This window comes from Sinocyclocheilus grahami, unplaced genomic scaffold (assembly GCF_001515645.1).
Source record: "Sinocyclocheilus grahami isolate Dianchi unplaced genomic scaffold, SAMN03320097.WGS_v1.1 scaffold24.1, whole genome shotgun sequence".
NCBI lineage: Eukaryota > Metazoa > Chordata > Actinopteri > Cypriniformes > Cyprinidae > Sinocyclocheilus > Sinocyclocheilus grahami.
The window spans coordinates 346,690-361,381 of record NW_015505203.1 but is presented as its reverse complement, the minus strand read 5'-3'; the positions used below and the strand labels follow the sequence as shown (position 1 = coordinate 361,381).

Here is a 14,692-nt window from a genome sequence, read left to right as displayed (position 1 = left end):
TTTTAATTTGAGTAGATACTATTGCCATATAAGTTGCTTAAAGGAATCACAAAAAGCTTTCATCATTTAATGCCAAACATGACCTTTGTTTTGTGGGAATGTGAGTGACTGACAGCCTGAGTCACATTAACTTTCTTAGGACGGAAAAAAAACGATGAACGGTGACTGAGACAGTCAGTTCCTAACATCTCCTAAAACAACATGAGGGTGAATAATAATGACAAAGATCATTGGGTGAATAGGCTTTTAAATTTTCAATGGTCAGTTCGTTCAAACAGATAAAGTTCATCATGGTCCCTGAAAACTACCGCTGACAAAAGCGATTTTTTTTCGCACTTGCATTTACCGAAGAGTCTCTTTTTACACACTAGAAGGTTTTAGTGTTCAAGCAAACCATGACTGCGAACACTCCTGTACTCATGATAAATCACATTTTTGCCGGAATTGCTTTTTTTTTATTCAAAGGCTACAATAAAGATCACCCGAACATTTAGGAAAGACATGTGCATTAAATATAGAAAAACATAACTTTACATTATTAACGTCCGGAATGATGCATTTTAAACAATAGGCTATTGTTGCAAACTGAAGTTGTGTTTAATTCGAGGCTATTTTAAGCTCTTTGCAGTTTGGATTTTGACGTTGCACAATTGATAACAACATAGTACACTGAAACACTGTACTGTAACATTGTATTGTGAATGTTTATTGTCCACTAGGCCATGCAGAAAAACGGTTGCAACAGCTTTCAATAATGATACATTTCAAAACATCCTGTCACGACCTGGGTGTGGAAGAGGCACATTAGCTACTCAATAAATGCAGATTAGACAAAACATGTATAATATGCATTTGGGATCGCTTTTTCACCATGCACTGACGACTCAAGCACCAGCTGTTTCCTCTGTGAATTTCATAGAGTAATTGCATTTATACATTTTGTTAGTGAGGCAATGCACATCGTGATGACGATCGTTGGCTCCTTTGTGTCACGCTGTCGTATGCAGCTGCATCTGGAAGGGACCGGTCTCGCGCTCCCCGTGTTGTCTAGCCCTCTCTACTCGGCGAAAAAAAAGTACTATTTCATTCATCCCGTTTCCTTCCATTCATCTGGGCACTGCAGCGTAGCGAAGACTCGGGGTTCGATCAGCACCAAAATTCTTATCAATGGAGAGGGTGACGTCAATGAGCTAGAGTGACGTGCAGTCACGTGGGCGCAGTGGGGCCGAAATAAAAACACGGAGAGCTGACCGTGGTACTGAAAATATCCCCATAGCACCGCGCAAGAAAAGCCAACCATACGACTTACACAAACGAAATCACCGTACAAACAAAACAGCAACATTCAAACAAAGAATTTATTGTTGAAGCGGATCCTTACACGTAGATCACGAGAATAGCTTGAATACAAAGTTTGAAGAAGACACAACTGGTGCGTCGGACTGCGCTGCCACTGACAGGATTCCCGGTAAGTCCCGGCTTTCTTTTTATAGTAACAGGCAACAGTAATGACAGAAGCCGTGGGAAAATAAGTGTATATTGTAATGTGGACAGATGAAACAAATTAAAAACGTAAAGATTTCGCTATATTAGCATGTTAAAACAAATTCCCTGTATTAAAAAAAACAACACAAAAATGTTAAGGATTTGTAGTAAAATGCATTCTAAAATACATGTTTAAAAATCTGCATTTAAGAAGAGGAGATGAGAAAAACATGTAGAAACTGAAGTTAGGCTATAGCATTTAATACAATCTATACAAATGAATTATTGGTCAAGGAGCTAATGCAACCTATTAAAAGTACTTTAGGAACACCAAATATTGCAATGGTGACTTGTATACTTAATGATGAAGGTGACGGGGATGATCAATGGCACAGCTCATGTAATGATTTTTACCACGCCCTTGCTCATGCTTTCATCATGTTTCTAATCACCATAGCACCAGATACCCGTTGAGTCCAATCACAAAAGCACACCAGAGACACTGAGATTTAAAAAAAAAAATCATGTTTTGCTTTGGCTTGCCTTTTGCCGGTTGGGAGTCCAATTTGACTTTTATTTTACATACTTATATGTACCTGCTTATATGGAGCAGAGATATCACCATAGCACCAGATACCCGTTGAGTCCAATCACAAAAGCACACCAGAGACACTGAGATTTAAAAAAAAAAAAATCATGTTTTGCTTTGGCTTGCCTTTTGCCGGTTGGGAGTCCAATTTGACTTTTATTTTACATACTTATATGTACCTGCTTATATGGAGCAGAGAAATATTGACATGAAATTTAACAGAGCATTCATTATCTGTTTTATGTCTTTCAAATGTTGTTGACTGGGTTCAATTTGTGATAGCAGTATGGCTCATTTGAAATCTTAAATCTAATACATCTGTCTTAAAGCAGAAGATTATAGGCCTAATTGAGGACAAGGCTTCTTAGAGCCGGATTACTTAAGTGCTTTGTTGATGAGAACTCCCCAGTGTGCTGTCATTGGCGGCAGTGAACGAGGGCGTAAGAGTTGTGCTTACATTGTGGAGACACGATTCTTGCCAGACCAAAAAAGTGCATTGGAGAGGAGATACAGACTGTTTTTTTTTTAATAAAAATTAGAAAAATTTCTGCAGCATCTGTTTCATTTAGCGCTTCATCCATATGAGGGTTTTTGAGGGGGATCTTAAACTTGCTTTTCATGGTCATACTGAGATCCTCTGATCATCTTTGTATTGCTTACTCGTTAACCTCCCACGCATCGCAAGGGCTCCCCGCAAAGGCGCTTTTCCTCCTATACCTTATTAGCACCGCGCCGCGTGTGCGAGCAATCACATGCACAAAAGCACTTCAGAGCCCTCACGAACCGCACCAGCCCAAGCCGCAGAGCCATTTAGAACGCCTTTGCAAAATCAGTTAAACATCTGGGAATAAAACATAATTTATAGCTTAACAAAAATATACCCCACTCAAATGATTAAATCATTTTTGTGCAAAATATACATAAGGTTTGTTAAAATTATCTCTTCAGAGTAGAAAAATCCTCATTGGATGACAAGGGGGGTAGGGGGGGGGGGGGGGGGTATTTGCTAAAGTGTACGCAAGTCATTCATATAAATGTATATTTAATATACAGTGACTGTTGCATTCAGGAAGTCTGGAAAGAAGTGAATCATAAAATGTGTCCACCATCTTACCTGAGAAAAACGTTCATCTTGAGCTACATTGCTCTTGCATTGACGTGTGATGTTTGTGCTCAAATTCATTTTTTCATTCATTCTAGTACAATTATCACAAAAGTACATCAAAACACTATAAAAATATAAAGCATACATAAAAAATAAGTTATCTGGCAGTAACAGATTTGACCATTTTTGAACTTCTGTCTTTCAGGTTCAACACATATGTGCGGTCATGATCTGGTACCAACAAACTTCAAATGTCCCCTTCATTTTCCTGTTCATGTTATTTAGTCTCACAGTCAATCCTGCAACCTTCAGTCCAGTGCCAGCAGATAGAAACACAGTAAGTGAAAACTATGCAGCATTCTCCTCTGCTCAGCAACAGGCTCAATATACTCAACCAGCCGAGGAACAGGGCACGCAACATGAGGAAAATGATGAAGATGATGAGCTTTTCAAAGACATGGATCCTAGAACCCTAGCAGCGGTCCTTCTCGAAGCCCTCAACCAGCCCCAGAAGGAAAAGATGAGTGAACGAGAAGACGGGGGAGCGGAAGTTGAAAAGGAGAAGGATCTCCAGGGCTCAGACAGAGACAGAGATGGTCACAAAGAGCTAGAGCTGGTCATGGCAGCTGCTGCAGCGCAAGGAAAAGACGAGAAAGAAAGAGAGGAGGAAGATGAGAAAAAAAGGGCTGAGGAGGAGGAACGGCTCACGGAGAAAGTGACGAGCCGAACCACCAGTCAGACAGTACCATTAAAAGAGCAGGTGGCCCCACAGGAGGGGGCCACAAAAGAGGAAGTGATCAAGGAGGATGAGAGGCAGGAGCCAGAGAGAGGAGAACTGGCAGAGGAGGAAGAGCAGCTGAGTCCAGAGGAAGTGAAGAATCTGGAGACTATGTTAGAGGAATTCCAGAGCTACAGCACAGCCACTAAGAGAGAGCGTGACACGTTCACAGGCCAGAGGGAGAGCCGTGGGGAGTATTTTGATTACCTAGACCGTAATGGCCTCATGAACAATAAGATCAAGCCTAAAGCTAAAGGCAATGACCTAGCACTGTCCAAGAAGAAGCTAAAGTGGCAGCTCGAACAAGAGAAGAACAAAATTCAGCCCTTGCAAAGAGGAGGCAACTTCATGGATGACTTTTCCAACAACCTTGCTGACCCAGAGGAGGAAGATGAAGAAGATCAAGAGGACGAAGAACAGCTGAGCCCCGAAGAAGAGGAAACTCGGGCCAAAGCGGAGCAAGAGGAGGTACGCAGACAGGCAGCAGAGGCACAAAGAGCCAAAGCGGAGGAAGAAAAGCTTGCAGACATTGCATCTGACATGCTCCTGAAATACATTGTGAAGCAGGACAAGAAAAAGTACCAAGACAACAATGGTGCAGAAGATAAGCGCTCTGATGAGAAGGACACTAGTGACGACGATGATGACATTGACCCACAGACCATCGATAAGTTGATTGAGATCTCCAGCAAGCTGCATCTTCCTGCTGATGATGTGGTGGACATCATTAACGATGTGGAGAAAAAGAAGAAAAAAGATGCTCCTGAAAATCTCCCATGGCAACGTCCTCTCGTGCCGCCTCCAGCCCCCGTTGCACCTTCTACACTGTTACGTAAACCTCCTCCCTCAAAGCCTCCTCAACCGAACACAAACTCATTAAAAGCCTGGTTCAAAGACAGGGCCTCGGTCAAGCCCAGCAAGCAAGATATTTGGACGAGGCAGCAGTGGCCCTTTCGTACCTACCCTTCCTACAGTTTCTATCAAAAACCCTACCGGGGATATTACCCCATCTACATCCCGCCTCCAAAACCAAAATCCCGCTACTATCCCAAGCCCTCTTTCTCCCTCAACGATGCCCTGGGAAACTCACTGGACTATGACTTTGATTACTCCCCCAGACGGAAGTCCCGTCCCTGGGCGCAGTCTCGCCAAAGAGTCCAACCAGCCTTCCAGCGAAACTTCTACTTCCCTCACCCTCGGACTTTCAAAGCCGTACCCATGCCTAAACCCCGGTCGGCTCTGCGTCGTTGGCCGTCCTTTTATTACCCAGCCCGAGCTCCTGTAGTCACCAGGGAAGATGATTACTACAGTCCGCTGAGGCAGCCGCCACAGGACAACGAAGAGGAGCTGGAAAACTTCATCGAGAGTGTCTTTATGAAACATCCCAGGATGTTTCAGTGAGCAGACTGGGGGGAAAAAACTGAGCGATGAGGAGGAGGAGGAGAGGAAAGCGAAAGGGAACAACTTAAAGACTGTTCATGGCCAACGTATCATGTTCTGGTTTCTTTTGCTGAAATAAGTTCCGTCGTACTCATTTGCCTCAGATTTAAAGTTTACCCTTAAGACAGAACATATTCAGGATCCTCATGTCTAACTAACCACATCTTCCACCCTCCTCCCCCTGGAGAGACTGAAAGACCAGCAAAGCTACTGGAGCGGTGAGAGGAAAGGGGACTTAAATATCTCAAATACCCAACACTGATGTTCTGCAGACCCCTAGAAGGCCTTTATAAAGGAGCAGATACCTGATAGCATTAAACACCATGTTTTCATCCAATACAAAGACATTCAAGATGGAATCTTGAAAGATTTGCCATTATTATGGAAGCAACTCCATTAAGTCTTAAGTATCTTTTTTTTTTTTTTTATATATTTTGGACATTTAAAATCCCAGTGGTCAGTATCATTGATCATAGAGAGAGATAGCAAAAAATACTCTAAATGCACCTTTAAGGAACGCAAATGCGCAGATTTATTCAAACAGAGAAACCATCACAGTGCCATAATGGTGGAAATATACATTTTGTTTATTCTATACACCAAATGTATTAAGTCTTACTTGTACCTCAGAGTATTCTGCTTGAGCATTTACCATTTGTGCGTTCCCTTGTGAAACAAAAAGTTGTATATTTTGGACATTTAAAATCCCAGTGGTCAGTATCATTGATCATAGAGAGAGATAGCAAAAAATACTCTAAATGCACCTTTAAGGAACGCAAATGCGCAGATTTATTCAAACAGAGAAACCATCACAGTGCCATAATGGTGGAAATATACATTTTGTTTATTCTATACACCAAATGTATTAAGTCTTACTTGTACCTCAGAGTATTCTGCTTGAGCATTTACCATTTGTGCGTTCCCTTGTGAAACAAAAAACACACTAAGTCTTGTACATAGAATTAGTTTCTTATCGCTGTCTGCATTTTGCATTTTTTCCTTCGATGTGTTTATACCATTGCTTTTTACGCAAAAAGATAGAAAGCTGGTGCAAAGGACATTCATACATTCCAACGATTTCTAAGAAACAAATGTATTATTTCCTAGAAGCTGTTTTGAATACAACTTTTAATTGCCTTAAGACACTCTCTTCCCCTTTTCAGATGAGCAACATTTTTGTCACAGACTAGCTGAAAGGTTTGTTCTCAAGCTCATAAACTGAAAAGTAGTGATCAGCCTTTGAACATGTTTTACAAATAAAACAATTATATATAAAGATAATTAAAAACATGTATTTCATGTTTGTGGTTTTAAATGTGTCAAATGTTAATGGTTTATTCAAGAGTAACCTTGCCCCTACAACAGTTACATCTAACCAAAAATCAATCGCTGGGCCAATGAGAGCTTGATCAAAAAGCATAGACAATCTATTAAATGATTACAGTTCACATGGGAAGGAAGCAATCCAGATCTACTCAATATCAGTGGTAGCGTTAAGTAAGTGAAAATTGACGGAACTTGTAGGAATGATTAAACTGGCTGAAATTGTCCCAAATGAAATGATTAAAAAGTAACAAACTGGTGCTTGTCAATCTGAAAAAGAAAAGTAAGGGGGAGGCATACACAGTTCTAATTTTCTTTAAATGGTTTGAAAGACTGTCAGATGAAAGCTAGGGGGGAAATGGTTGAGAATAGCTTGAACCAGTGGAGGAGTAAAGTTTCTGCACGTTACTGTAAACTTGCATCTAAATTGTGTAGCTTCTTTGAAGACATTATGAGCATCGAAAAAAAGTATAAAAAAAGATGAATGACTAGTGTATCCAAGTAAAAATGCCGTTAAGTCTTGTGTGAGGAAAAAATGTTTATGTCCTTTCTAGATGTATCTTGTACGTAACATAATAAACATGCGTTTGCTGGATGTAAATAGCAGCATGTTGATGACTAGTTTTGCTACACAGAGAGAAATAAATAAACTTGACTATTTTTTATTAAGATTGTTTTTTTAATTCCTTCTTGGAAACATGGTTGTGAGATTTGCACACGTCATACATTTATTTACACACTAATAGTTCCTGTATATAGCACACTCAAATTAAACAGCACAAATTGCTACAATTAAAGTTTTGGTTTACCTTGTTCCATTACTAGATGGTACCATAATAACTTATGCCAGAAAGAGAAGTATGTTAACACAATATATTTGACAACAACAAAATTTGCACATAGCACCAAAACAATACTGAGATAGGAGTGTATTACCAAAAGGAAGTTAAACATGAACATTCACAGTCCCGGAGTGAAAATCTTTCAGAGATGATCTCGCTAATGAGCTCATTGGATCAGCAATTAGCCCAACAAACTGTGTGAGCCCCGGAGCCAATCACTGCCACATAACATCTCCCTAATTGCATGCCAGGTCAAATTTTCTCTTAGCTTTGATTTGGCATACGTGAGCAAATACAGACACGTATGTGCGCACACACATTATTCAGAGACAAAAGAACATTAAAATAGGGCCAGAGGACAGATTTACTGTTTAAAGGGATCATGACGGGAAAGTGTGGGCTATGTAACAAGAAAACAAGTGGGGCAGGGGTCTCGACTAATGAGAGACTGAGCACATTAGTAGTCCCACTAAGACTGCTGCGTGCAATCAAAGACTTTCAGCAAGGAAGGCTGTTCTGGGGAGAGACGTCCCACTATCACACCACATGAGACATGTTTAGGAGTGAGGTTTGCTTTGCATTTATGTAAATAAACTTAAAGCGATAGTTCACTGGGAAAAAAGAAAAAAAGAAATCTGCATTTACTCACCAAAAAGATCTTTGGGGGAACACACAAAAAAATATATTTTAAAGAATGTTTTAAATGCTTTTGTCTATACAATGAAAGTCAAAGGGGTCCAAAACAATCAAAAAATTCATCAATCTAAGGCACTCGAAAATATTGTGAAAAAGTAAAAAGCCTTTATTCACATGGTTTTAACATTAAAAACAACACACGTGCACGTGTCCAAAACAATATTGGGGGGGGGGGAGCAAAGACATTTTTCAAAATATCTTCTTTTATGTTCCATGGAAGAAGGAAAACCATACAGGTTTGGAACAACATGAGAGTGAGTAAATGACAATGGTTTTGAAATAACATAACTCACCTGCATTAAAAAAAAAAACATATACAGTACATGATGCCCAAAGTAATTACTTTTGTCCTTGTTCATGTTTAATTAGTTACCACACTATAATAAATTACTTGAATGTGTTTTTAATTAGTCTTTCTTTCATAAAACAAAACAATATAAGATGAACTTACCTGTGAAGCAACACTGCATACGGTATAAAGACTTTAAGTGAAAAATTCTACCAGTACAGTAAGATGCAATTATATAGAAATACATTCATTCTCTGACATTCACTCTAAAGTTATATCATATGGAGATAAAGTGTCATTTCTCAAGTAAACTCATCTCGTTTCAGAATATAGATATTTGGACTAGTAAATTACAAAGAATGCTTTTTGTAGTGCATTTAGATGTTTTTTTTTATTCAAAGTAACTGTGTTACAATCTCTTCAGAACAAACTGAATTTGTGCTTTATTTAAAACAATGTGGCAGAGCAGTAAAAAAGTATATTGAAAATACATTTATTTCATACTAAGTATAGTTCAAATCTATTAACATATTTAATGACATATCGCTCAAGACTTGTGATTAAAAAATGTACTACTTGTGCCCAATACACATTTCTTAATATTATGCCTAAATGTGGTTTAATGTCATTATTGATGAGGATTGAATGATCTTTGAATACTATCAGGTCTTTAAATGCAATACATTTAAGGTGTACCTGAAGTGTACTTGCAACAGTTCCACTTTAGCACAGTCAAATATACTTTATGTATACTTATATCTTTAGTTGGACTTCAGCACTGCTTCCACACAATTAAAAGTGCATTAAGTACAAAATTAGTTGTTTGAATTTAGCAGACTTTAAGTATACCAGTTTAGTATACCAAACGCACAATTGCAGGGTATTTTTGTTAAGTACATAAATATGTAAATGTATCTGTAGTATACTTAACATAAAATAAATGTATTTCAAATACATTTTAGTATATTTATTTTTCACTTGGGAACTGTGGCGTCAGTAACAGGCTTTTGTGGCTCCAACTTAACCTTATCCTTAACCTTTAGGTAACTACTCATATTCATTTTCCTAATAATTTATTAATATAATTCCATCTCTTACTAGACCGCTCAGCAAAAATGATTACATGACAACCTCAAGGGTACAAAGACAGCAATCAAACATGGTTTTGTGAACAAGGACCTTCATATGCAAAGTCCTTAGCACTTAATCACTTGACTCCAGGAATTTTCAGTTCGCAATGTTATCAACAACAACTACTCAAGACAATGCTGGAAGCAAACAAGTAGTGACAATTTCCCATGAATAAATCAATAAAACGAGAAAACGATTAAGGTTTTCATAACAAGGACAGAAACAAAATTAGACGAAGAAAATGACAGACTAATGAAATGACTAGTGAAATTGTAATTAACAACAAAAAGGCTTGGAATACAGAGGTAACAAAGAAGTGGCCAATAATAATGTTAATGAAGAAAGTGAGGGGGTGGCTATGAGAAAGAGAAATAGAGAGAATGGGGTGACGGAGAGGTTGATAAGGAGAGCGCAGCCCACGGAGGAGCAATGATTCATAAGTCACATGGTTGAGAGGTGAGTCATACTCGCTCTACTGCAGAACCCTCAGCCTCCAACACACACAGACAATTCTTTGTCATATTCACTTACTCAGGCACAGCCACTGGGAAGACTAATTGTCAAATTCAGTCTAACAGACTCTATAATGCCACCGGATTCAATTAAATATAAAGAGAAACATCTAACAATATGTGTTAAATCCAATCGTTCACAATCAGGCAATTTTGCTCACTGACAAAAGCCAGAAAAAAAGCATGTGCACTTATCAAAGAGAAAAACACTCCCTTTTTGTGACACCTGCGCACCAGCACACAAACAAAATGACAAACATGGATTTCCTTGCCCTGAAGGCTTGCCCAGAAAACAGAGGAATGAAAATGCACTTTGTTCTCTTGATCAAATATCGAATCTGTCTGACATTCTCTATGACTCAAATCCCAACACCCCCGATGCAGGGGAGCTCAGCATAATGGGAAAACCCACGGAAAGCCCATATGTTCCGCCTCCGATAAAAACAATCTCTGCCAAGTCCATCAGTGTGTTGGCCTGGAGCGGTCTTCACATTTCATTATGGAGGTGGGAAGCTCTAGGGTGGGGTTGCCTGTAAACACTGTCCCAAGATCAGCTTACACTGGCAGTCATCCGAACGAAAACCTCACATCATTTAAAGGGCAAGTCTGAAACAATAAGGCCAAATTACAATACAATTGGCTGCCCATCGGGACAGAGATAGATTATCTAGGGCACCATTTCCAGAAAGGCCTCAAAGGTTAACCTAGACATCACAGGAGTCACATTTATGAAGGTAAAGAGAGGATGAGACTCACTCTTTACAGTGGATGAAGAGTTATTGTCCATAAGGATAGTGGGAAAGAAGTAACAACATGACATTAAAAATTCATCATGAGGTAGGCAGAGAGGCCAGGCAACTATGATGGGCAGAAGGAGGTGGGGGAGAAAGCGAGAGCGAACATGCAGAGGCACTTGGCAGAAACTCAGTTTCCACTGGAGATGCGCTGGTGCCAGATCAATGGAAAAAGACTCATACAGGGGAGAAATGAGAGCAGTCATCCATCAAACCATCAGTGTGAGACCAGCATATTATACTTACCCTTACCCTCAAATGTGCTCTACAGAAGCTAAACACTGTTTCAGGTAATCACAAAGACAAGTTTGATTAACTTTGCAATTATAATGACTTGCTCATCAAATGACACACTGAGGAAATGCATCTGCTGCAAAGAGGACGAGGCTGTATGTTTTGTTGAGTTTCCATTATCCTGTGAATGTCTACAGCCAAACATGACGGATCCGTTGCAACAAAAGCCAACAGATTGCTGACTACTTTAAGCATCCATATAATTACTGGGGTAAAACCCTCTTATCTATCCCTAAAAGGTGCACTTTAGTACCTAGGGTAAACTTTCGGGGTAGACCGGGTATAAAAGTGTACTTTTAAGCTCAGTCAGTAGCACAAATTCATCAAGACATTTTTACTTAAAAATGTCATTTCTGGACAAAATAATCTAACGCCTCCTCCAGTGAAAAAAAGTGTCCTCTCTCACATCCACCAACATATTTAGACCAGATGTGGACTTTTTTTCCCCACTTGTCAGCGGCGCTTGATCTGTGCATATTTCTCTTCTGATTCAGGCGAGATTAATTTTTCACTGGAGAAACCAACATTACAGATAGAGGACTGGAAGAAGTTGAAAACATCTTGATGATGAATTTATCACAAACAGTTGGGGTAGACAGGGTATAAAAGTGTACTTTTAAGCTCAGTCAATAGCACAAATTCATCAAGACATTTTTACTTAATGTAATTTCTGGACAAAATAATCTAACGCCTCCTCCAGTGAAAAAACGTGTCCTCTCTCACATCCACCAACATATTTAGACCAGATGTGGACTTTTTTCCCCCCTTGTCAGCGGCGCTTGATCTGTGCATATTTCTCTTCTGATTCAGGCGAGATTAATTTTTCACTGGAGAAACCAACATTACAGATAGAGGACTGGAAGAAGTTGAAAACATCTTGATGATGAATTTATCACAAACAGTTAATTAATGGATTGGAGTCATGTGGAGTACTTGTGGATTATTGTGTGGTGTTTGGACTCTCATTCTGACTGCACACATTCACTGGTGAGCAAGTGATGCAAGGCTACATTTCTCTAAACGTTCTTGTGAAGAAACAAACTCATTTACATCTTGGATGGCCTGAAAGGGAGTAAATACACTCTTAAAAGTAAAGGTGCTTCAAAAGGTTCTTCAAGCGATGCCATAGAAAAACCATTTTTGGTTCCACAAAGAACCATTTAGTCAAAGCTTCTTTAAAGAACCATCTCTTTCTTACCTTTTTGTAATCTGAAGAACCTTCTTTCGCCACAAAGAAGCTTTTGTGAAACAGAAAGGTTCTTCAGATGTTAAAGGTTCTTTATGGAACCATTTAGATAAAAAGGTTCTTCTATGGCATCGTGAAGCACCTTTATTTTTAAGAGTGCATTCAGCAAATTTTAATTTTGGGGGTGAACTATTCCTTTAAGCTGTTGCCCTTAAACAGCACACTTAAAGGTACAATGTTTTCACATTTATATAGTGTAGTAAAATGAAAAAATATGCATCGCTTTACATTGAATATACATTGCTTTAGGCCCACTTTTAATTACCTGTATGGTTTTAACTTTGTTTATATTTTTACATGGAAAAAAACAAGCTCTTTACCTAAAGTCTGACAATAATCTTTAAAAAGCTGCATATGGAAAATAATATAAATAAAGCATATTACACAGAATTTCATGCACTACATGAACGCTGCACGCATATTAGGGTAAAAAAAACATTTCTCTAAACGTTCTTGTGAAGAAACAAACTCATTTACATATTGGATGGCCTGAAAGGGAGTAAATACACATAAAAAGTAAAGGTGCTTCAAAAAGGTTCTTCAAGCGATGCCATAGAAGAACCATTTTTGTTCCACAAAGAACCATTTAGTCAAAGCTTCTTTAAAGAACCATCTCTTTCTTACCTTTTTGTAATCTGAAGAACCTTCTTTCGCCACAAAGAAGCTTTTGTGAAACAGAAAGGTTCTTCAGATGTTAAAGGTTCTTTATGGAACCATTTAGATAAAAAGGTTCTTCTATGGCATCGTGAAGCACCTTTATTTTTAAGAGTGCATTCAGCAAATTTTAATTTTGGGGGTGAACTATTCCTTTAAGCTGTTGCCCTTAAACAGCACACTTAAAGGTACAATGTTTTCACATTTATATAGTGTAGTAAAATGAAAAAATATGCATCGCTTTACATTGAATATACATTGCTTTAGGCCCACTTTTAATTACCTGTATGGTTTTAACTTTGTTTATATTTTTACATGGAAAAAAACAAGCTCTTTACCTAAAGTCTGACAATAATCTTTAAAAAGCTGCATATGGAAAATAATATAAATAAAGCATATTACACAGAATTTCATGCACTACATGAACGCTGCACGCATATTAGGGTAAAAAAACCATTAGTGGACTTGTAAACAAGCATTATAATCCTAAATCCATTAAAAAGACGATGACGCATTGCATTTGCATGAAAAACCACAGGATTATAGATAATTAGTCACTAAGTGCTGCAGAAATGCAATTTGACAGGAGCGAAAAGCTGAAAGGCACATGATAGTGTCCCTAGAAACAGTCTGCTGTCCATCTCCACTGAGAGGAGATAAAGCAAGACACTGACCAACAGCTGAGCTTATATTTAGACAAAGGTGGGAGGGCTGCAATCACGCTGCGGGTCAAATCTTTTGACACCTTCACACTGATGGTGGTGAAAAACACAACAGATTTCAGTTTTCATAAATCCCCAACCAAGGGAAGGAAACACAAACAGACAATAATGTCTGTGAGAATGAGAGATGAAGAAGAGTGACATCGAAAATGAAGCATCTTCTATGTTACCAAGACAAATTATTAGCTCATACGAAACTGAGATTGTTTTTTTTCTGTCTTTAACATCTGTAGTGTGGTGACTTCCATCTTTTGAATTATCACAGACTTCATCAACAATTCTTTACTCTAAAAGCATGTCTGTTGACATTATATGAACATGTTGTGTCTTCACCTGTAATCTCTTTTTCTACTTTTCCATTGCACCTTCATTGTCTTTTTCTTGGCACAATGGTGGTGCAGTCAGCTTCACTGCACCACTGTCACAAACGACCTACTGGTGACTCATCCACTTACATACTCAATCTCTCTCTCTCTCTCTCTCTTGCACTCTCTCTCTCTCTCTCATTTTCTCTCTTCAGCACTCTTCATCTTTGCTCCACACACATAAATAAAGCATTCCTGATGTGTGTAAAAAAAAAAAAGGAAACAAACATCAAACCTGGTTAAAAGAAATTCTCCACAAGTTTCCTCTAGAAAATGTTAACAGCTGTCATTGGGTATAAAATTAAATAATAAAAAAAGGAAAGGAAGGAAAAGAAAAAAAAAAGTTGAATATAATATAAATAATAATAATATTATAATACAAAAAATAAAAACACGAAAACAGATGAGGAAGAAAAAGTCATTGTAC

General features: G+C 38.5%; 1 protein-coding gene across 1 annotated transcript; it reads left to right on the top strand.

The window, feature by feature from the left end:
- Positions 1–1,101: 1,101 nt before the first annotated feature.
- On the top strand, positions 1,102–5,892 carry LOC107561830 (neurosecretory protein VGF-like). The gene is made up of 2 exons (XM_016246326.1): positions 1,102–1,468; positions 3,385–5,892. Exon 2 carries the CDS (start codon positions 3,406–3,408, stop codon positions 5,356–5,358), a length of 1,953 nt encoding a protein of 650 aa, XP_016101812.1. The 5' UTR covers positions 1,102–1,468; positions 3,385–3,405; the 3' UTR covers positions 5,359–5,892.
- Positions 5,893–14,692: the final 8,800 nt, after the last annotated feature.

Coding starts and splice junctions, on each gene's coding strand:
- LOC107561830 (XM_016246326.1), top strand. CDS start 3,406: ATGATCTGGTACCAACAAACTTCAAATGTCCCCTTCATTTTCCTGTTC.